Source organism: Xiphias gladius, chromosome 24 (assembly GCF_016859285.1).
Source record: "Xiphias gladius isolate SHS-SW01 ecotype Sanya breed wild chromosome 24, ASM1685928v1, whole genome shotgun sequence".
Lineage (NCBI taxonomy): Eukaryota > Metazoa > Chordata > Actinopteri > Istiophoriformes > Xiphiidae > Xiphias > Xiphias gladius.
The window spans coordinates 26,177,340-26,199,866 of NC_053423.1; the positions used below are offsets into that span (position 1 = coordinate 26,177,340).

Consider the following 22,527-nt stretch of genomic DNA (forward strand, 5'->3'; position numbering starts at 1 on the left):
AACAACAGGCTAACTCTCTGAGCTGTCAGCTGAGTCTGCAGTGAGAGGGAAGCTAGCTCTCTAACAAGCTAACATAAAATCATAGACAAAAGGATAGTCAGTGTTTTGACACAGTTAATCTCATTATAGACAGGTATGAACTGCTCTGCATCCTGCAGGCAGAGCTCAGGGCAAACAGCTGCCAGAGATTCAGTGAGGAGGAGGGGAAAGGAGCTGCAGGTTCACCTCCTCATCTTCATCCTCCTCCTCTTCCTCTGTTGAACCCTCCTCCTCCTGCTTCATGGCGTTCAGACAGACCTGTGAGTACTGATTGTGTGTGTGTGTGTGTGTGTGTGTGTGTGTTTAAAGCTGCTTTGACATAGTGGATCTGTGTGTGTAAAGACGGATTACAGGCGTCAAATTGAGACTCTGTGTGGTTGAAGATGCAGACCCCCCCTCAAGTTCCAGAACACCTCCCCCTGATTGTATGGAACCCCATCTAGAACCCAGCTCCTTCATTTCCGATGAGTGTTGCTTTGTCTAACAGCACCACACACAGGACTCCAATGATTTCAGTCTAGTTTGAGTATTTTAGTAATTTTTACAATTCAGAGTTACAAGGTGTTTTAATTTTACTATCAGGAAACTTCTTGTGTTGCAGTTAGGCAACATGGCCGTTCCAGGCGGCTTCTTTCTGTGTTTACCTTGGGTCGGACTCAGAGTCAAATGTTTGAGGATTCATGTAAAAATCGAGTTTATTTGGAAAGCTGTATCAGGCTCGAGCAGCTTGCTCTGATATAAGTTGAAAGTTGGATGTATTGAACTCAGTCCACCTTTTTATTTAAAGCTGTTTTTAATAATGTTTGATCTCTGACCTCTGCTTTCTTCTCCTGGATGTCTGGTTGCTAGGAGACATGGACAGCCAATGGTGGGATCATGGTTCCTGGCATGGCGAGCCTGTGCCCATGTCTATGGTAGGACTAAGCCCCACCCTCCATTTTATCCACCAGTCTACCCCTGTCTGTCTGGGTTCAGAGCCATAGATTTCAGGTTCTCTGGTCTGTTTTCTCCTCCCATTGTTTATTCTGGTTCCTCCTCAGTCCACCTCCTTAAACTGTGTGACATCACTCTTGCTGACCCCTAGAACCTGACAGATACAGTTTTCTGCAAAATTTTGTGAAAATTCCATATTTAATTTATTGTTGAAGGTAAAAGAAGTGAATCCAACCCCTGCACCTAATAAGCCTTAGATGGTCTTATTACAAGATTATTTAAAAAGATATCAAGGTGCTTCCAGCATGACATTTTCACTGTCTGAAATGTGAATAAGAAATGTCAGGGGGAAGGGGGAACTGTGTCACAACAAGATCTCAGCCAATACTTATCACCTGATATACAGTGCATTCAGAAATTTTTCAGACCTTCACTCTTTTCTCTTTTTTATGTTGCAACCTGATGCTAAAATCATTTAAATACATTTTTTCCCTCATTACTCTACACTCAGTACTCCATAATGACAAAGAGAAAGCAGAATTTTTGAAATTTTTGCAAATTTATTAAAAAAAGGAAAAACTGAAATATCACATTGACATAAGTATTCAGACACTTTGCTATGACACTTGAAATTTAGCTCAGGTGCCTCCCATTTCTCTTGATCATCTCTTAGATGTTTTTACACCTTGATTGGAATCCACCTGTGGTAAATTCAACTGATTTGACATGATTTGGAAAGACACACACCTGTCTACATAAGGTGTCCCAGCTGACGATGCATATCAGAGCAATTGTCATAACAAAGGGTCTGAACACACATGTCAATGTGATATTTCATTTTTGCCTCATTAATTAGTTTGCAAAAATGTCTTAAATTCTGTTTTGCTTTTGTCACTATGGGATATTGAGTGTAAATTGATGAGGGATAAAATGAAGGTAAACGATTTTAGCATAAGGCTGCAAGATAATGTGAAAAAAGTGAAGTGGTCTGAATACTTTCTGGATATACTATGTATATGTATACATATCTATAGATGTATTTCTTATGATAAATTAAATGTAAAAAACTAATGAGCAGATTAATCATAATAATGACTCAACTTGTGCCATTAAAAATAAAAACTTTAAATATTAACACATGTTGCTGAGCAACCACATGTGTTTGCCACTGTGATTCCTCAGCAACCGGTCACATGGCAACCGTCCAAGGATGGAGAGTGTCTAATTGGTCGAATTCTGCTGAACAAGAGGTTGAAGGATGGGACAGTTCCGGCAGATACAGGAGCACTGCTGGGGCTCAAGGTGACAAACTCTTCTTCTCCCTCCCCGTTTATGCACCTCTATTCTCAGTGTTCAGTTTAGTGCCTTGCTCATGGGCAGTATGTTTTCAGGTTGTCGGGGGGAAGATGACGGAATCTGGTCGTCTCTGTGCATTCATCACCAAGGTGAAGAGAGGAAGTCTGGCTGACACTGTGGGACACCTGAGACCAGGTAAGCGCAAACCTGACTGAAACAGAAAACGCCAACGAATGCATCACATCTTAATTGGAGCCCATCACATGCAACATGATCAGTCTTCTTCTACTGGGTGGTTCAGGTGATCAGGTTCTGGAGTGGAATGGTCGGGTTCTTCAGGGAGCCACATTTAATGAAGTTTATAATATCATCCTGGAGTCCAAACCAGAACCACAGGTGGAGCTGGTGGTGTCCCGAACCATCGGGTAAGTCACAGGTCACACAGGGATTATATTACAGACAGTAATGGGGATTTTTGCAGTTTTAAAAATATGACAGAAAAGGTTGTCAGATCCTGAGATCTTCAATGTTCTAGTTGATCAGAGAGTAGTCTGCTTTAACTGCTGGAACGGGACAAAACGTCTCTAAAAAGGTAGTTTACACATTCACACCTTTTCAAACACTGAGTTAATGAGGAATGCAGGAAACAGAGCATTTACCAAAATAAAAGCTCTGTGTAAGGATTCTTTACTATTAAAATGAATCCTAAACTGACCCAAATCCGCCCCAACTGAGGTTTAAACATCTGTATCTTCCCAGCAGTCAGCAGCACTGATAAACAAAGAAACAACCTCAAATACATTCTGAGCTTTGAGACAGAAAACAATTCTGATGTTCTACAGAGAATTTGGAGTTCTGTTCTGTTAGAAAATCATGGTAACAGATTGTTTGTGATTTTTGTTCCTCAGAGATGTTTCCAGAGCAACCGACAGCCAAGTCCCACAGCTGGACTCCAGTGAGTTTATTACACAACAAAACACACAAAAACAAAACCATCACAAAGAGTCTGAAGACCATCAAAATGAGACTCAAAACCAACAAAAAGAGACTCACGATAACCACAGAGACTCAAAACAACCACATAGAGACTCAAAACAGTAGTCTGTCAGAACTGTAAGAACTAACCCAGTTGCCTGTTTTCTAAACTAAATGAGTTCTTCTGTACATTCTGTTTTCAGGTTCCAGTTCCTTTGACTCTCAGAAAATCGGTCCATCCATCTCTGTCACGTCTCCCATGAGCCCCAGCGTCCTGTCTGGACAAGTCTCTGTAAGTTTACCCAGTATGCATTCTACCGCCAAGCAGCCCACAGCCAATCAGCTGTAAGTTAACAGCCATCTCCATGGTGATGTGTGTGTGTGTGTGTGTGTGTGTGTGTGTGTGTTTCAGACTGTGAACAGGCGTCCTCTGGTTCCCCGAATCCAGGTAAACGTTAGAACACAAAGAGAAGTGAGACATCTGTCTGTTCCACCTACTTTTGCTTGATAGTTTTGTTTTAGTTGTTAGTTATGTGAATTCTATTTGTAGTTTTTAAAAATAGAATCAGTGATATCAAGGCCCCACCCGCCAACTGGTTACAAAGCACCCAGTGTCTGCAGCTTGAAAATAAATGTAGTGCAGTACAAAGTTGAATTTTTCTAAAATGTAGTGGAGTGGAGGGTTCTGTTGCCGTTGAATATGGTTCTGTGTATGTTCCCCTGAGCTCTTCTGTTCTGTATGGCTCCTCTGTTTTTACCAAGGTTTCCGCCTCTGTTATTAGGGTTCTGCTTCAGGGTTTCCATCGGGCTCTGCCACTGTTCCAAATGATCCAGCTCAGGTTCTACATGGTTTTAAGACTGTTCTGCAGGAATTTGCTTTTGTTCTCAATGCTTTGGTCTATAGGGTTCCTTTGCTGTCCCTAAGGATTCTGCCTCTTGTCCAAATGGTTTTTATACTGTCCTGCTGGGTTCCATAACTGTTCAGTAGGATTCAATTTGTTTTCACTGCTCTGGCGGTTTCAACTCTGTTCTCTTCAATTCCCCCTCTGTTCTGCAGTTCTCTGCTTCTGTCTATCGCACTTCTCTGACGGTTTAATTATATATAATATATTGTTCTATTCTGATAAGGGTATGTAGGGATGTGCTTGTGTTGTAAAAGTTCTGGTCAATAAGGTTCATTTGTTGAGTTTTGTTTTGTCCTGTTTCTTTTCCACAGATCCCTACTGTTGTTTGAGGTTCCACGTTTGTTCTCTGAGGTTCTTCTGCTGTTATGTAGAGCTTGTCTGTTGTTACCAGGTTTTCTGCTTCTGTTCTTTGTGGTTGTACTTCAGATTTGTGGGTTTTTTTTTCGCTGTTTAATTGATCTCAGCGATGGTTCCAAATGATTACGCTTGGGTTCTACATGGTCCTGCCAGTGCTGTGTAGGATTCTGATTCTGATTTTGATTTTGATTGTGTACAGCTTCTCTCTTATGAGGCTCTTCTCCTGTTCTTTAGGATTCATCTGCTGTTGTTTAGGGTTCTCTCATTGTTCTACAGGGCTCTACATGTTTTATGGGTTTTCTCTGGTTATAGAGCTCTTTCTTTGACTTTAGGGTTGTTCAGATGTTCTACAGGGTTCTCCTGTTGCTCTGTAGCATTGTTATAATCCTGAGGGTTCTGTTACTGTTATACAGGGTTCTACTTCACTTACTGTTTATTAGGCTATTTGATTTGGTGCTGTTGTACTTCGTGGGTTCCTCTGCTGTATCTAAGTCTTCACTGTTCTGCAGGGTTCTATTCCTGTTTGGGTTTCTTCTTTGGTTTGCAGTGCTGTATCTGTTTTGTGTGGTTTTCTGGTGTCCATTCTGCTCTTTAGAGCTCTACTGATGTTCTGTGGGTGACAGCTATTGCCCAGTTGCCTGTATAGTTCTACTTTTTTCTGTTTTTCTGGTTTGTCTAGTCTTCTGTGGGTTTCCTCTACTGTATTGAATTCTTCACAATTCTGCTGGGTTCTCTTCCTGTTTTCGGGTTCTTCTGTTGGTCTCCAGGGTTCCTCTACAGCTGTGTTGTGTTCTGTGTTTGATGCTGTCTTGATTTAAAAACTGTTTTTTTTACAGGTGAAGCTCTGGTATGATAAAGTGGGTCATCAGCTGATCGTCACGGTTCTTGGGGCCAAAGAACTTCCTGTCCAGGATGATGGCCGACCCAGGAACCCCTACGTCAAGATCTACTTCCTGCCAGACAGAAGGTAAAAAAAAAGAACCAATCAGAACCCAGAGTTTTATGGACCAGGTCATGTCAGCCGATGATTACAACATGTGTTGGTTTAGGTATACATGACATGTCTAAAGATATTATTCTCAATGGCCCAGTGTTCTCTGGTTCCTTGTCTGTGTTTTCTGATCCATGTGGTTCTGCTGTATAAGCTGCAGAACCTCTGGTCCGGTTCTTTATAACCAGAAGTGGTTGCTGCCCTGTGATTGGCTGTTAATTATTCCCTCCTCTCCTTGCAGTGATAAGAGTAAGCGGAGGACGAAGACGGTGAAGAAGTCGGTGGAGCCTCGGTGGAACCAGACCTTCATGTACTCTCCTGTCCACCGGCGGGAGTTCAGAGAACGGATGTTGGAGCTCACAGTCTGGGATCAGGCCCGTGTCCGGGAGGAGGAGAGCCAGTTCCTGGGGGAGGTCAGAACGCATGGACAACATTCATAAAACATAAGAGCTTTCCATGCTTCAGATGTAGTAATTTTAAATGATAATCTTCTGAGAATCAGTTTGTATGTGTTCCTTCTTCTCTCTCTGTATGTTCTCTGTGTCTGTTCAGGTCCTGATAGAACTCGAGTCGGCTCTGTTGGACGATCAGCCTCACTGGTACAAACTGCAGCTTCATGATGTTTCCTCTCTGCCTCTGCCCAGCGCCTCCCCCTACCTGCAGAGGAGAGGACTGCAGCCTGAACTCAGTCAGACCGGCAGGAGGCTGCAGAGTGAGAAAACTAATAATACACACTGATGATACAGACTGATAATATACACTGATAAGACAATGATAATACACATTGATCTTCTATGTGAATCTAACAAAATGAATAAAATGAATAAAATTTTCATCCAAATCTGTATTTTATCATGATTTCTATACCTGCATCTGTTTTTAAAGTTTTTCTCATTTGTGTTTTTCTTCAGTTCGTCATCTTGTTTTGTTTTTAATTTTCACTCGTTTGTTTTTGTTGATTTTGTTTTACTTTCCTCCCATGATGCTTTGCCAGACAAAGGTCCTTACTATAACTCAGGTAATAACAGCTTTGTGTATGCATTTGTGTTGTGGCTGCTGACCCTCCTTAGCTAATGATAACTCCTGTGACTTTTCCCCATGTGATGCTAAGCTAACAGGCTTGCGCTGTAAATTGTGGTTACTTTGTAAATTGAGTTATTTTCAAGACTGTTTTAACTCAGACAGTGAATACAGCTGTATGATGTTCCGTGGCCCAATGATGTAACAGGGGTGCCATGCTGGGGAGGGGGGTGGCTGAGAAGGGGCTGGAGGGGCGTGGATTTGAGCCAAGCATGTAGTTAAAATAGCACTCTCATGAAAAATGCCGGTTCCAATTGTACATAGCAGTGTGTTGCTATCGAGGGACGTCGAGCAACCTTTGCCGAGCCAAATTAGGGTCTGAGGGGACAGAATGCTGTCCAGTGGTGGTTCTACAGCTGTCACAAGCACAAGTCTCCTGAGAATGATGAGAACGATGAGTCTGGATCGGCATATATTTGAAAATGAGAACAATTTCAGGGACTGCCTCTCAAGGACGGGTGCTGGGGGAGTTGGGCTGCCTGCCTCTGATTAGAGGGCGTCAACATTCTTTTTTTAATGTAAATTTCGTGACATAAGAAGTCCCAATTGGTTGACTCAATGTCAGCACTGGCCTTGAAAGGTTCATAATCCTCAATTGGGTTCCAGGGTACCTCGAGGGGTTTGCAGTTGTCTTCAAGGCGGTCCCAGGGGTCTTTGAGAGGTTTTTGAGATTTCAATTTCCTTAGGAAGGTCTCAGTGGTCTTTGATGAGGGTTCAAGTAATCATTTTTGTAGGCTCTTCGCAATGTCTCAGTGGAATTTTATATCCCAGATGTTCCTGGTATCCTTGAGAGGTTCGGGGTTCAGGATAGAGTTTCACAGATCTTTTACAAACCCTTGTGGGTGTTTTGGAGAGGCTTTAACATTCAGCAGGTCTCAGAAGGGTTCTGGCATTCCTCAGGAGCTCCAGCTGTCTTAAAGGCTGTCTCAGGGATCTTTGAGAGACTGATGGAACTTCGGTGTTCCTTGAGGGGGTTGTGGGAGATTACAAGAATTCTGGCAGAGGGTCTGGGGGTATTTCTTTGTGTCCCAGGGTTTTTTAATGTCAACAGTTCCTGGATTTCTCAAGGGGTTTCCATATGGGAAGGCTATCCCAAGAGTCTTTGGGGGGGTACAGAGGGTTGTGAAAATGTTCCAGGTCTACATTAAGAGACTAAGGGTGTCCTTCAAAAGTTTCCATTGTTCTGGAAAGAAATTTATACGTCCTTCTCAGAATCATTGCAGGGGTTCTGCATAGCATTGATAGTACTCCTGAGGGCCTACGGTTATAAGTAGCTGTCTTCAAGGCAAACCCACGGGTCTTTGAGAGATTGATTTGATTGTGGGAACCAAGCAAATGCAATTCCACAAGTTCTTACAAGGTTCTAGAAGTAGTAATTGTTGAGGTGTTCCCAATGATCTCAGAAGGTTTGATGGAATTCCATGGGGCAATTTTACAGGACCTTAACCATCTTCAAGGGGGTCCTAGAGTCCCCCAGAAGGATTTATATATCTTTAAGTTCTTCTGTAAATAATATTATAAATAGTACCTGCTCTATGTGAAAAGTGCCCTGAGATAACTTCTGTTATGATTTGGCGCAATGTAAATAAAATTGAATTGACTTGATTAAGGCTGTCCAGGAGTCTCTTGTGGGACTTCATAGGTCTTTGACAGAATCCAAGGGGCTACTTAGCTTCACAGGCCCTTGTGGGGATTATAGAAATCCTTGTCAAGGGTCTGTAGATCTTTGACAGTGGGCCAGTGATCTTAAATGTCTAACATCCCCAATAATCATCATCAAGAATGTTTGAAGGTTCCTCAAAGGGGGTTCAGGTTGTCTTCAGTGCCTTACTGTGGATCTTTGAGAGGTAGATTGGATCACAGGGATTATTCAAAGGGTATCAGTGGCCTTGGTAGGGGATGTAAGAATCCAAGCAGGGCTTCTGAAGGAACTTGTTGCAATTTCAACGAGCTTTAAGTAGCTCCAGTAGTTCTTAAAAGGTTCTAGAAGTGGTTAAGGGGGTTTCAGAAGTCCTTTATGTGGTCCAAAGGATATCTGAAAGTCTTCAGGGGAACTTGAAGCTTACCCCTGAAAACTCAGGGAGTAAACTCAAGTGAAATATGTGAATCTGTCGTTTTAATGTTGATGTGTAAACTCAGTTGTTTCATATCTCCCTGTACTGTTTCTGTTTCTGTGTCAGATTAGTTGACCTTCCTGTAGAGGATTACAGGGGAGCTGCTTACAGGCTTAAACATCCTCTCTCTCTCTCTGTGTGTGTCTCTGTGTCTCTCTACCCCTCTCTCTCGCAAATTCAAATTCAAATTCAAAGGTGCTTAATTGGCACAAAAGTTTCTAAAACCATGTTGCCAAAGCACAAAAAAAAAAGAATTTAGTGAAGTGCTAAGTAACAGAAAAAGGAATAAACAAAAAACAACATAACAACACCAAGATCGATACACATATGTGTATTAACAGTATATTATATGCATCTGTGTGTGTGTGTGTGTGTGTGTGTTGTTCACTGTCCCTCAGGTTTTGGCACGTTGATATAAATTGGACAGCAAGATTTGCCCTGTGTCCTTCTACTAGGAGTGTTTTTAATTTTGAGATGTCATTTAGTTCATTGAAATGTGGGATTACACAGTTGAACTGGTTAAAGTTAATGTTCCTTATTCATTGAATGACTTACATTTACATAAGAGGAAGTGCATCTCTGTCTAAACCTCACCTGTCCAATGCTGTCTCTCTCATGCACTCTGTCTGTCTCTATGTCTCTTTACCTCTCTCTCTCTCTCTCTCTCTCTATGCAGGGTCTCAGAGGATCAGTGACAGTGAGTTTTCAGATTACGACTGTGACGACGGCATCGGGGTGATATCAGGTGACCTACATGTCCCATCATGCATTACAATACCTGCAGTTCAGTGGTAGAGCCCAGTCTGAACAGAAGACGTCAAAGTGAAATTCATTCACACATCCTGGTGAAATAGAGCTAATTTCAGAAATATTTTTCCACACTTTAAATTCCCATTTCAAACGTTCCCTTTAATGATCTTATCATAGTTCTCCTGGATGATAAAACTGTGAATCCACCGCTGAAGGTGTTGCCACTGAAATGAACCGACTACACTCTGAAGTTTCACTGTGATAAAAGCTGTTCTGACTGGGTCCTTACAGCAAAGCACTCAGTCAGGGTTCAGCTCCAGCTTTGTTTCATTGTGTGCAGACTACAGACAGAATGGACGGGACTTCCACAGTTCCACCCTCTCAGTGCCGGAGCAGGCGATATCATCCAATCACTGCTCTCGATCTGATATGGTCAGGATGAGGTCACGGTCACCGAGCCAACCGCCTCCTCACAGGTAACCAACCATTACTGAGTGCGCTCTGTGTGAGTGTGTTTATTAAATGGTAGTTTATGATAATGAGAGATAAGGAGTTTAAATAGGACGACTTTCAGAAAGGTCAGGATGAGATAAACAGAGATAAGAGTAGATAGATGAGAGAAGTGGAGATAACAATGAGAGAAAACACCAGAGGACATAAAATGAGATATGAGATGAGATGATGTGATATCAGAGACAATAACAAGTTAGCATCCTACCAATAAATGGAGAAATCCCTCAGACAGAGATTCTTTATTCAGACAGATCAGATGAGACAGATCAGCTGAGACCTGATGAGTTAAAACCAGATGAACTAAGTAGAGCCCTGGTGGGATGAGATGAGAAAACATAAAACCAAATGAGATGACGCTAGGTCGGACGAGATGAGATTAGAGAAAGCAATATCAGATGAGATCAGAATTAAGATTCATTTTAAGGAGACACTAGATGAGATGAGATTAGACAAGAAAAAAATCAGACGAGATCCTAACACGACTCAACATAAAATGAGATAAGAGAGATAGGATGAGATGAGGCAAGATGAAATCATGATACAAGATGAGATGAGACAAAAGACGATGAGATGAATGAGAAGAGATGGGATGTGATAAGCCCAGATATGATAGGATGAAGAAAGATGAAATCCGATTATAGAAAATGAGATTAGACCAGATGTTATAAATGAGAGTAGGATAATACAAAATCAGATAAGATAAGAGATGGAATGGGGTGAGATGAGGCAAAATTCAGTTGAATGAGATGAAATTAGATGACATGACATGAGAGAGAGCAGGTGAGAAGAGGCAATATTAAATCAGATGATGCAAGATTAGATGAGATGAGACCAAATGGAATGAGATGAGACTAGACAAGAAGAGATGAGATTAGAAGTGATAAGATTAGCTGAATTGAGGAAAGATTAAATGATACAAAATAAAACAAGACCAAATCTGACAATGAGATTGAACAAAACAAAATCAGATTATGTGATATGAGATCAGGTGGAACAGAGATGAAAAGAGATGTTATGGGATGAGATGAAACAAGATTAAAGAAAATCAGACAAAATGAGAGGAAACTAGATGAGAACACAATATTAGACCAGGCGAAATGAAATCCAGTGAGATTAGATGAGAAGACATTAGATCAAACATTAAGTGATTTAAGAGATTTGATGAGTTAATAAATCCATTAAAATGAGACCAGATAGAATGAAATGAAATAAGAAAATATGAGATAAACAAGATTATATCGTATTAGATGAGATGATACAATGAGTAGATATTAAACTAAGAGATTAGATGAGACTAGTGCGGTGCTTGTTAATGATCCCGCAGTGCAGTATTCCATGATATCATATTCCTGACACAATCCATGAGCATCGGCAATACACCTGTGAAGTCTGAAGTCGATCGGATGAGTGGATTCGTCCCTTTATTTCGAACAGCACTTGCTGTTACCACGGTGACCAAGTTTTCTTTTGAATGGCATCTTCAAAGGTCACGTTCCAGCTCGACAGGCAGTGCACCAGTGTATAAAATGAGATGAGACAGGATTAACAGGGGTGAGAGGAGATGGGGTAGATTAGACCAGATATAAAGACTAGATGAGATGACAAAATGAGATGAGACCAACTGGGACGAATGGGATAATTGGATCCTGACAGGAACATTATCATTGGGCTTAAATGCGTTTCTTCCAGTTTGACACAAACATGTGAAACAACTGTTTCCTACTGAACTTTTAGTGTCCAGGCAACCAATCAGCTTCCTGAAAGGTCTCTGCTTCATTTACCACCACTCACTGTTACTCTCTCTTCATCCCTCACCTCCTGACCCTGATCTCTGACCTTTGACCTCTGACTAATGCTGACCTTCGATCTCTGCTGACCTGATCTTTGACCACTGCTGACCTCCTTTGACCTTTGATCCCGTCTGACCTCTGACCTCTGCTCATCCCTGTGGTTGCCAGCAGCAACCCTTTGTACCCATTGTATCGGGAAGACGCTGTGCGGCTGTTGCGAGGCTCCAAACTGAGCCGAGCGTACTCCGACGCCAGCCAGTACGGCAGCTTGAACAGGTAACCATGGCAACACACAGCACAACACCTGACCTGGGTCACCTGGACACCAGCCAATCAGCACACAGTCTAGGACACAGTATAGTGTAATAATGTGTTCAAGGAGGAATTCTAATAAATCAATCAGTTGGTAATCAATAAACATCATCATATCAGACTGCAGCTGGGGAGTCAGTATCAGATATACATGTCCCGTCAGATAAACCCCGTCCCTCCACTGCTGTAGGACCAATCGAACAACACACAGCAAAGACTGTATAAACAGGTCTGACCCAGGACCCAGGTCTGGACTGGGTGTTTTTGAGTAGTTCTGGTTCTAGTACTGGTTGTAGTACAATTGTCGTACTTGTTATATACTAGTTGTAGCACCTGTTGTTATAGTACAGTTACTACTAGCGTTGCTAGTACTACTGGTTGTATTCCTGGTTTTAGTTCTGGTGGGGGGGCATCCAGCTTTGGATGACGTAATAGGCTAGTGAACTTTTTAACGTAAACTTCCTTTCGATCTCAGCCTAGCCTGTTTTTTTTTGCAAGTAAAATGTGGTAAGAAATGCATCCGCCCGTCTCGTCGGGCTACTTCAAGATCAAAATAGTAGCAGTTTTTTTAACACAGTTGTCCGATAAAAACAAGCGAGCGCACAAGGCCTCCTGCAGTGCGCAGCGCTCTTCTGAGAAGCACTTGATGTTCCTTCTTTCAATAGAAATTAAGAACAAGGGGTGACCTGGCTCCTGTTGATACAGACCCTCGTGTTTTTCGCTGAGAACTTTAACCGACCAACCAGTCGACATGTTGTGTGTCTCGTCTCGTGTCTTTATGATTCTCTCTGCAACAACGTGTTGCTACTTGTCACTTTGATCATGAAGGTGACACTACTCTATAGAGTATATAGGCTACAGTACAGTATAGCATTGAGTATTTATAACATATAGTCTAGAGGATGTTATCGATCCAAGACGAAACTGACAGAGGAGTGGGACTGTTCAGATGCTACTACAGCGCCACGGATTTCTCAATTCATAGCACATTTAGGCTGCCAATACTTCAGTGTTCTATAAAAATAGAAATTCTGTGCGGTCAATACGGCCGCATATGGCCAGAAGAGGTAACAGTTATCATGTATTTTTTGCCTTTTGTGTAATTTATATAAAAACTATTTCAAATGAAAGTACAAATGAAACTTTTTATGATTGGATTTAAAGGACATTATTGCCAACGTTCGACCCGGTTTAGACCTTTTGAATTTATTAGCATAAAACCTGAAGGTGGGGGGACAAAAAGTCTCATTGTCCCTGCTATTCCGGTGCCAGTGAGGGGTCATACTACTGGTCGTAGTATTGGTTGTAGACTACTGCTACTTGTGTGTCTTGTCTTGTAGACCTGATCGAAGTACAGGTTTTAGTAGTAGCTTTAATACTGGTTTTCAGTACTGGCTATTCTACTATGTAGTAATGGTTACTTCTTCTCGTAGTACTGGTATGATTACTGGGTTTAGCACTAATTTTAGTCCTCTTGTATTCCTGGTTGCATTACCAGTCTTAGTACTGGTTTTACTAGTGCTTGTAGTCCTTGTTGTACAGGTATTAGTACTGGTCATGTTGCAGGTTATAGTTCTGGTTTTAGCTCTGGTTATACTAAGACTGCTTGTTGGAGTTGTAGTACTGCTTGTAATACTGGTTAGTCCTGGTCATAGCACTGGTTACTGGATGTGCTGCTGATTTTAGTCCACGTTCTATTCCGGGTTGTAGAACAATTTGTAGTACTGCTTGTAATACAGTTTTTAGTACAGTTCTGTCTGACTGTCTGTTTCTGTGTATTTAGGAGATCACTGAGGAGAATGTCTGTTGCCAACTCTCTCGATTCCCATGACAGGTACTGCAACTATTGAATGAAGAACTACAGTTGTAATAGTAGTAGTACCTATAGTACCATTAGTTGAAGTAATTGTAGGATAAAAGTCATCAAATTCTCATCTCAGTGTTTGTTTCTGTGTGTAAGATATTTTAACGGTCCAAATAACACTCCCTGGACAAACCACATGATGAATGGGAGCTGTGAGGACTACAGGTGAGCCCCGGGGCTTATGGTTAATGTAGTGTAGAGGATGAAGTTGACTTTAGATCCATCATATTCTGGAGTTGTGACGTCTTTCTGTTCTTCAGTCAGGACTTCATCCCAGACTTCCCCTATGAACCCGACGCCTACGACGAAGAACTGCTGAGGTAAACTGACTGACTGACAGTTTGACTTTCAGGTAGTTTTACAGATATAGATGTAGACGACAGTAGTGGCTCTTCAAAGACACCTCCTTTACCATCCCTCCATCCAAGCCGGAGGTGTTTCTCAGTATAGAGTGCACCAACTTTAAATTCGTGTTCTCTTGTGATACTTTAGCTGGGCTCAGGTGATTAACACACCCGCACACCTGTTGTGTGACAAAATAATCTCAATTCAAAGGTCCATTGACAGGATTCTTCGGAAGAAAACAAGACCAAAGGCCTGGTCGCTCTAGAAGGTGGTGATGCAAAATTAATATTCACATCTTTGCTGCACTTTATTGCTGTTTTAAATGTTGGTGTGACCAGGCCTGAGGAGTCTCCAGCCATGCTAGCCATGCATTGAGCTAAATGCTAACACGCTCACAGTGACAACATGCTGATGTTTAGCAGGTTTAATGTTTACCATGTTTACCATCTTAGTTTTGCACGTTGGCATGGTAACATTGCTTAATTTGCAGTAAACACAAAGTCCAGCCGAGTCTGTCTGAAAGCTCTCACCTGGCTAAGAGCTCGTCACATCTTTTCAAATAGACGTTCGTTTAATAATTTGAGCTCCTGTAAGAGATTTCATCCTAGCTCATACTCTGCTCCATCACTGAGGGTTGATGTGAAATGCATTCTGGGATACTTGTCTAAAGTCAGCTCCTAAATTATCCTGATAAAACATGAGGAGTGATAACTCTTCAGTTCAAGAGTTCAAACTCTGGAGAACACGAGTCTGAACTTGACGTTCTCTATACTTAGAAAGGCCTCAGAACTTCCTTCATTTCTCTCCCAGCATACTGTACCGTGTCTGCTCTCTCACTGAGGCATTCTGGGAAATGTAGTGCCAAATTCCAGCAGGTTTTCTTCTTCTTCGGTTTTTGATTTCCAGCGTTCAGTGCCTTACGCTTCCTGTTAACCGGCCTCACAGCCCTCCACAGGTACGATCAGACCCGTTAACAGCATCCTAGTTGTCACGGTGATGTGACTAATTAACTCCTTCTGCAGGTGCAGTGGTTGTCATGATGACGGGGGGTGACAGTTGTCATGCTGATGTACAGGTACAGTCGGGGGATGGACCGCCGGGATTACTACAGTCGCTCTCGGTCAGCTGACCAGCGAGCGATGGTGGATCGACCCATCTACATGCGTTCACACTCCACAGACCGAGCTGACTCTGTCCACCTGAGGTCCGGATGCTCCGCCCCCCCCTCACCTGCCCTTACCAGGTGACCGACAACTGACCAATCAAAAACCAGCTCCGTCTCTGTGGTGTTCGTTGAATGTGGTTTTTATCCTCAAAGTGAAGCATGACGTCTGTCTGAAAATTGGCCACACCCCTTTCATCTTAACAGCTCACAGTGACATCACACGTCACTATCAGTACCTATCATCACTAACAACCTGTCCTTGGTATCAATTTGTCGAATTATTCTTTCTTCTCTCAGCTTACTTGTATTTCTTTTTCCGTTTGTTTAACAGCATGCTGGCGTGGGTTGTTTGTTGTTTGTTTGTTGTTATGCTGCATGAGTTTCTGAGCTCTTGAAGAGGTTTTGTTTTCTTTCTAAAACATGTTTTCTCAAATTTTCAGTTTTCTCCAAACTAAACCTCGGTAGTCGAGTCGTTGTCCCCCTGTGAACCCACAGGCTGAATCCAAACCCCCTACCTCCAGATTTAAAGAGTGAGCCCTTGCGGACTTCGGCCAAACCTACTGGGCCGTGAGGGGATAAAATGTGCTATCTGACCTGACTTGTTTCCATGGAAAATAAGTCAGTTTCTTGGCCATGTGGAGACATGGACACAGCAGGAAGTGGGAGAGCGAAATTAATCTGTGCATCTTTGCAAAATATTTAGTCCTATGCAGGACTGTGGCCCTCTTCATGGGAGCATATCTGTTAATTCGTGGGTTTGCAGGCTCAGGGAAGTCTGGACTTTTGGATTCAGCCTGACAACTGCAGCAGCAAGTCAACAGGACTCACAAGCTCCTCAAAACAGTTCTGACTGGCTTAAATCACTCTGGGTTCTTTCTCAGCTGACTGGACAACAAGTCGAGTACCAAACCAGCTTCAGTGTATCATATGTTTACAGGTGATCAGTGCAGTTTCTTTGTGCCAAATACCCTGCTGATCAAACTTTTCACCTACTCTCGATCAAATCAAATCGCTGTAACCATACAGTGTCCAGTGATTAATTGATCAGTTGATTGAAGGCAGATCAGGGATGTGTTCAATCACCTCTCAGCGCCACAGACTATGTTAGCCATTAGCTTGTTTGTAGCTAACATAGTGTAGCATGGCCTAGCTAAAGCACAAACCTACATAAACAAAAGCCTTAATCTTACATTACTAATGACTACAACCACTTTGACCCCTGACCTTTCACCTTACTTCCCTCCTGTCAGGTTGATAGTTTGATTCCTGACTTTGTCCAACAGGGCGAACCCTCGAGTCGTATCGACTCAGACAAGTCCATCAGGAACGCCGGTCTGCAGTCGCCGAGGACGCCAGCTGCCTGCCATCCCGCCCAAAGGAGCTCCAGACAGAAGTATGTCTGTTTGAGATGTTAGTTACCTGACAGTGACGCCTCTAACCAACCAATGAGCTGTTGGCAGCATTTATATGATGCTGATCATCTCCACAAAGTCTGGAGAAAAGTATCTGGGTCACAGTTACAGTATCTGTACTGTTTATATATTGTAAGTGCTTTACAAGGAAGACAAAAGAAAAACGTACAACATACAACATGTTACATATGAATTTCACACACAAACCAACGTGCAGACACAAAAAAATACACACGTTGACACATTTACCCAAACTGAGTCAGGCTATAAAAGTACATGTTCAGAAGTGATTTAAAATATGATTCTGAGTTCATTGGGCAGGTTGTTCGGAGTTGATCTAACAATAACAGCTCGGTCCACTTTAGTCTGACATGAACAGGTTCTTGCCTGATGACCTCAGACTGCAGCAGGTTTATAATGAAACACGAAGTGCTCTAAAGGTAATGAGTAAAATCTGAAAAATCAATTCTGTAAATGCAGAGGAGGCTCGTACAATCTTTTTTTCTTGGTTTTGTGTTAGCGGTCTAGCTGCTGCGTTCTGTACAGGGTGGAGTCTGTAATGTGTTCCCTGATTTATGCCATTTAGGAGACAATTACAGTAATCTAAACACGAGGAAATGTGAATTTCAAAATTATTGTTGTCGGAAAAGGAACCAAGTGAGGATCTTGAATCTGTATGCAGATTGTCAGGGCCAATGATAAGGATTTTTTGTTAATTATGGTGGACAGACTAATGGGGTTTTCAGGCCTTACTGTGATATATACCTGTGTATCATCTGCTTAAAGATGGAAGAATGATATCACCAAGTGTCCCAGTATGGTCCCCTGATGGTTGTAGTGGTCTAACAGTGAGTTGTGTCTTTCAGGTGGAGGAGAATCCTCTGACACCGTGCAGACAGGTACAGAGTGTGATCTGTGTGTAGTTTAACACCTGAGTGTAGTTTACCTCTGAGTTCCTTTAGCTTAGAAAAGTTCTGCTTCTTTGTAGTACTTTTGAAAAGAGAACTTTGTAGTATTTATTGCAGTAGTCATGTACTGATCTGATATCAAACTGCTGACCAGAGGTAACAGCTTGGGGTGTGTTTAAGGAAACATTCTACTCATGCACACTTATCTACACTGCTGTCAATCTCCTCCTTAAGACTGGTATATGTGAAACTAGCCACGTGATAGGGTAGCTGTTGAAACGTCATGTGAGCATTCATCTTTGATGATCTTTTCTTTTGAATTTTCTCTAAAATCTTTTGCTGTTCATCAGTTTTGGCCACGCCCACCACAGGAGCACCAACTGCAGCTGTAGCTCCTCCCACTGCCCACAAACAAGCCCCTCCCCCTGCCAATCACCAACCACCTCCTCTTATACGAATCCAAGCCCCGCCTCCACCCGGACCAGGGCAACCTCACCAACCTCCTGCACCCGCACCCGCACCCGTACCAGTACCTGCACCTGTACCTGTGCTTGGATCTGTGGCAGCACTGCCCCCACTTTCCGTCCAAGCCAAAGTCCCACCCCTGGATCCTGCAGCTTTACCTAATTTTAGACCAGCACCTGCTGTAGCCCCACCCCTGGCTCCAACACATGCCCCAACAGTTTCCCAAGCCCTGCCCCCTGCCCTTGCACCTGCTCCAACCCCGTCCCCAGAACCTGTAGTCCAGTCACAGCCTCCTCTTGAACCGGCTCTGCCTCCTGCACCTGCCCCCACACTAGCGCCCACACCTACCCCTGCCCCCTCGCCAGCCCCCTCACCAGCCCCACCCCCACAGACTCCAGGTGTGTACATCACAGGTTTGATGTGTCTGTAGCGGTAAACCAGTCTGTCCAGTCAGTGTAGACCAGTAGATCAGTGCAGTTGATGATTCCACAGTCACATTTTAATATTTCAGGCTCCATCATCACTATTCATTCATTCTTCCATGTTCATCTTTGTTACATCATGCTGATGTCATCACACCTGTCCGTGTCAGAGCCAGACAGACGCTCAGCGACACCTGGAGGTACCAGAAAAGGCAAGTCAGTCTCAGGTGGATCTGGTGGTCCGTTTAAGAGATCCTTCTCAGCTTGTAAACTGATTAGGTGGTGTTTTTGATGATGTTGTTGTGGAGTACTGGGATTTGATTCCTGCTGGTTTAACTGGTTTGATATCAGACGGATCACCTGAACAGTTCAAAGTGAGTGTTCAAAGTGTTGCTGTAGTCTGACCAATCACCTCTCTGTCTGCCATGATGTAGAGGTCACATGGGAGGACCAGCAGAAGAAAACAGTCAATGGTAATGTACCACCTGTTAGCCACACCCACCTGCAGACAGGTAGCCCTTAGATCCTGTGACATGTTGGTCACCTGAGTTATCGATGAGATGTTTATTAGAGGAAGTGCAGGAGTTGGAGTTGGTTTGAATTTCCCGTCTCTGCCATTTGATCAATTTACACATTTAGTCGCACGTCCATCCTTTCATCTATTCCTCCCGTTGTTCATCCAGTCATTTATCTCCTGGTCTGTGTCATTGGAAGTGTTTGTGAACTGTTTCTTGTTCGTTTGATTTTATTTTTATACATTCATGCATACTAGGGCTGGGTATAATAATACTATGTTTCAGCTCAAGAGGTTCAGAAATTTTTGCTCAGAGCCAATAAGATTTCATGCTTTATAAGTGAACTGACCTGTATTATTGAAGCAGGTGGAAACCAATGAAGGGATAGTACACTGGACTACTTTAAAACCTTGCAGCTGCATCTCATACAAAGTGCAGATCATTTTCGTGTTTTCTTTTACTGAAACGCGAGAACAAGATAATAATGAGTTAATGAAAAATACATTTACTCCTTGTTAGGGATGGGTATCACTGGGATTTTATCAATACTACAGTTATGGGTTTCTGTTGATTACTGTGCAAGAAAAATAACAAATTAAGAACAAAATTAATATACATATGAATGTATGGAGGAGGAGCTGAAAGCCTTAAAGTCTACAAGAACTCAACAAACTGCAGTTTACGTGGCTAATTAGGCTGAATGTTACATACAGTTAGCTTTCCTTTTTAGCTCATTCACAGAAATTCGCTATCAGCATAATGATCTTTGTACTGACTGTGATAGAGTGAAGCCAAAGATGTTGTGTTTCTGCAGATTTATGTTTGATACCCAGCCCTAATCCATACATTGATTTACCCATCTGTCCCATCCCTCCATCTATTCATCCTGTCCTGGTTTGCGTGATTCGAAGTGTTTATGAATCATTTCTTGTTCGGTTGAATTTCTTCTTCCGTTTTCCATCCATCTGTCATCCATCCATCCATCGTTGTCGTGTGAAGGGGAGGTGTTACCACTGAGCAGAGAAGGTAAGGATCCTGTCTCGATCCCCTATATTTTCACTCGGAGCCAGTGTGAATTTGAAATTCATTTCTAATTTGGCTGAAGTTTCTGTGCAGCTTGTTTCAACACAGCAGATGATTTTTCATCCCATTTTTCCTTGTTTTAAGTTCTTTTCTCAGAGTAAATCCTCAGCATCAGTCTGAACGTGAAGCGGAAGCTGCGTCTTTCTGTGGATGAATGCATTTGTTGAATTTTGTGCAGAAAAGATCATGTTGATCTTCCTGTTTGGGGATCACTCTCTGTGATGTCATTAGTATGATGGTATCCATGTTGTCATTAAGTCAGAGCTGCTGTTAACCCCAACATTTAAATATATCAGATACATCACCACTGAATTCAATGACATCACTGTCCACGGTGCCAAACCTGGACAGTTTGACCTGAAACGGACTGAGAACCGCAGCGATGACGTCAGAATGTTGCAATAAACTAACTCTGCTCTTCTGTCTCTGCAGGTGTGACGAAGGATCCATCAAAGGTGAACAGACTGAAATATATCATCAACATATTACACAACACTGTACCTACATCACTGATGATGTCACACACCTACTCAACTGTCCTCTGTGTGTCCAGATGAGGGACAGCCTGTCCTTCAAATCATCAGACAGTGACGTCAGCGACATGTCGGCCATGTCCAATGCCTCGGACACTCGATCGGTCCGCAGAATCAGGTGAGACCTGGAACCAATCACAGAGCAGCTTTCTGTTGTTGACATGTCAGATTTGTCCTGTCACCTCTAATGTTTGTCAAAGTTATTCAGCAAAGTGAAATATAAATAATACAGATCGTCTCCTGATGCACACACAAAGCTGCTTTTAGTAAACGCTAAAGACTAAAGGGATATTTGTGGAGGCCTAAAGGTTAAAGCACCAAACAGCAGTGACCCCGGCTGGATGCAAACGTTTGTTGCACGTCATTTCCCATTTCCCTCTCCCTTCGCTCCCTGTCAGCTCCACTGTTTGGTATCTGACAAAGGCATAAAAGGCCAAAATAATAGCAACAACAACAGTAAAAATGAGTTAAGGTGCTTTCAGACAGCGAGTGGTCACCGCCTCCAATGAAAACATGTAAGCAGCAGTGAGGAGAGAGAGGGGAGCTGCTTTTGCTGTGAATGCATGTGGCTGTTTGCCATCTGAGTTTCCAAGTTTTCCAGTTTCCTTTTCCGCTTGCCACCATGGCTCACCATGTAGCTATGGCAACCACAGCATGTAAATTTGGATATAGCCACAGTGGTGTATGTAGCTAAAGACGAACAATCCCAATCAAGGGTGGGGAAAGTGGCAACAGTCCAGTGATAAACATGTATGTCTGATGTTCAGAAATGAAGGAACTGGGCATCCTGGCAAATCCTATACAACCACAACATCCCCACTTTGATTCGTTCTCTTTCTCCTTTCATAACTAAGCACTGAAGAATGTCACCAGCACGTTTTTACATTTGTTTTTCATTTTTCCAGTGTGTCCCTCCAAACATGTTGATTCACGTTAATGATGTTAGTAAATTAATAACATACTATGTTGTTTGTGTCTGCATTTCCCCTTTAAGTTAGCATGCATTTTACCTCAGCAACTCTTTTTGTGTTAGCATGCGTTACTCTTCATCATTCTGTCTCTTCCTGCATGTTTCTGTCCGCGTGCTCCTGTTCTCTCCTCTCATTGGCTGAGACAGTCGGGCAGAGGCTCTAGAAGGCCAGTCAGTGGAGTTGGGGGCGGGATCAGAGGGAACACAGGAAGTAGTGGCAGAAGGTGGAGCCTCGCTGCAGAAGAGTGACTCAGTGGAGCAGGGAGAGGAGGAGGAGGAGCCTGAGCCTTCAAAGTAAGAGAGCAACCAATGAGCTATGACGGGAGACACACCAGTTGTCATAGTAACAGTATGACGCAACCCACTTCCTCTGTGTGCTGCTGTTCCTCTGTCCTCCTGCAGGGCAGCATCGGCGTCCGGAGCTCCTCTCACCAAGTCCTCAAGCGTCGGTGGGGAAATCTGTTCGTTGGGTAGAAACGATGATGACGATGACGACAGGAAGAGACGCTCAAGTTTCGGAGCAAGGATGATGGGAATGGTCGGACTGGGAAAGAAGAGTCAGAGTGCCTCCCAGCTCAACCCCGAGGGTCTGTCCCAGTTTAACCAGTACAAGTCACCAACAACCTGTTAAAGCCACCGACTTTATTAATTTAAAACAAACTAATAGATACAGTACAGCATTATAAGTGCTGAGGAGTTTGGTTAGACAGTAGATTGTTCTACAAAACTCTTGTTAAACACACTCAAAAACTAAAAAGCTGAAACTTCTGAATAAATAAAACTTAACAGT

The 22,527-nt window shown here is 42.8% G+C and overlaps 1 protein-coding gene across 1 annotated transcript in view; it reads left to right on the forward strand.

The window, feature by feature from the left end:
- Positions 1-22,527, forward strand: part of LOC120786497 (regulating synaptic membrane exocytosis protein 2-like) — a 46,322-nt gene that overhangs the window by 19,775 nt on the left and 4,020 nt on the right. Inside the window, exons 9-30 of the mRNA XM_040121971.1 lie at positions 889-953; positions 2,155-2,274; positions 2,364-2,463; positions 2,570-2,693; positions 3,177-3,223; positions 3,447-3,535; positions 3,656-3,691; positions 5,342-5,472; positions 5,738-5,909; positions 6,049-6,208; positions 9,367-9,435; positions 9,781-9,916; positions 11,912-12,019; positions 13,839-13,889; positions 14,016-14,084; positions 14,180-14,239; positions 15,340-15,507; positions 16,713-16,822; positions 20,667-20,689; positions 20,788-20,885; positions 21,885-22,031; positions 22,140-22,324. Of these exons, the coding sequence (XP_039977905.1) occupies positions 889-953; positions 2,155-2,274; positions 2,364-2,463; positions 2,570-2,693; positions 3,177-3,223; positions 3,447-3,535; positions 3,656-3,691; positions 5,342-5,472; positions 5,738-5,909; positions 6,049-6,208; positions 9,367-9,435; positions 9,781-9,916; positions 11,912-12,019; positions 13,839-13,889; positions 14,016-14,084; positions 14,180-14,239; positions 15,340-15,507; positions 16,713-16,822; positions 20,667-20,689; positions 20,788-20,885; positions 21,885-22,031; positions 22,140-22,324 (2,268 nt within the window). The remainder of the gene's footprint in view (positions 1-888; positions 954-2,154; positions 2,275-2,363; positions 2,464-2,569; positions 2,694-3,176; positions 3,224-3,446; positions 3,536-3,655; positions 3,692-5,341; positions 5,473-5,737; positions 5,910-6,048; positions 6,209-9,366; positions 9,436-9,780; positions 9,917-11,911; positions 12,020-13,838; positions 13,890-14,015; positions 14,085-14,179; positions 14,240-15,339; positions 15,508-16,712; positions 16,823-20,666; positions 20,690-20,787; positions 20,886-21,884; positions 22,032-22,139; positions 22,325-22,527) is intronic.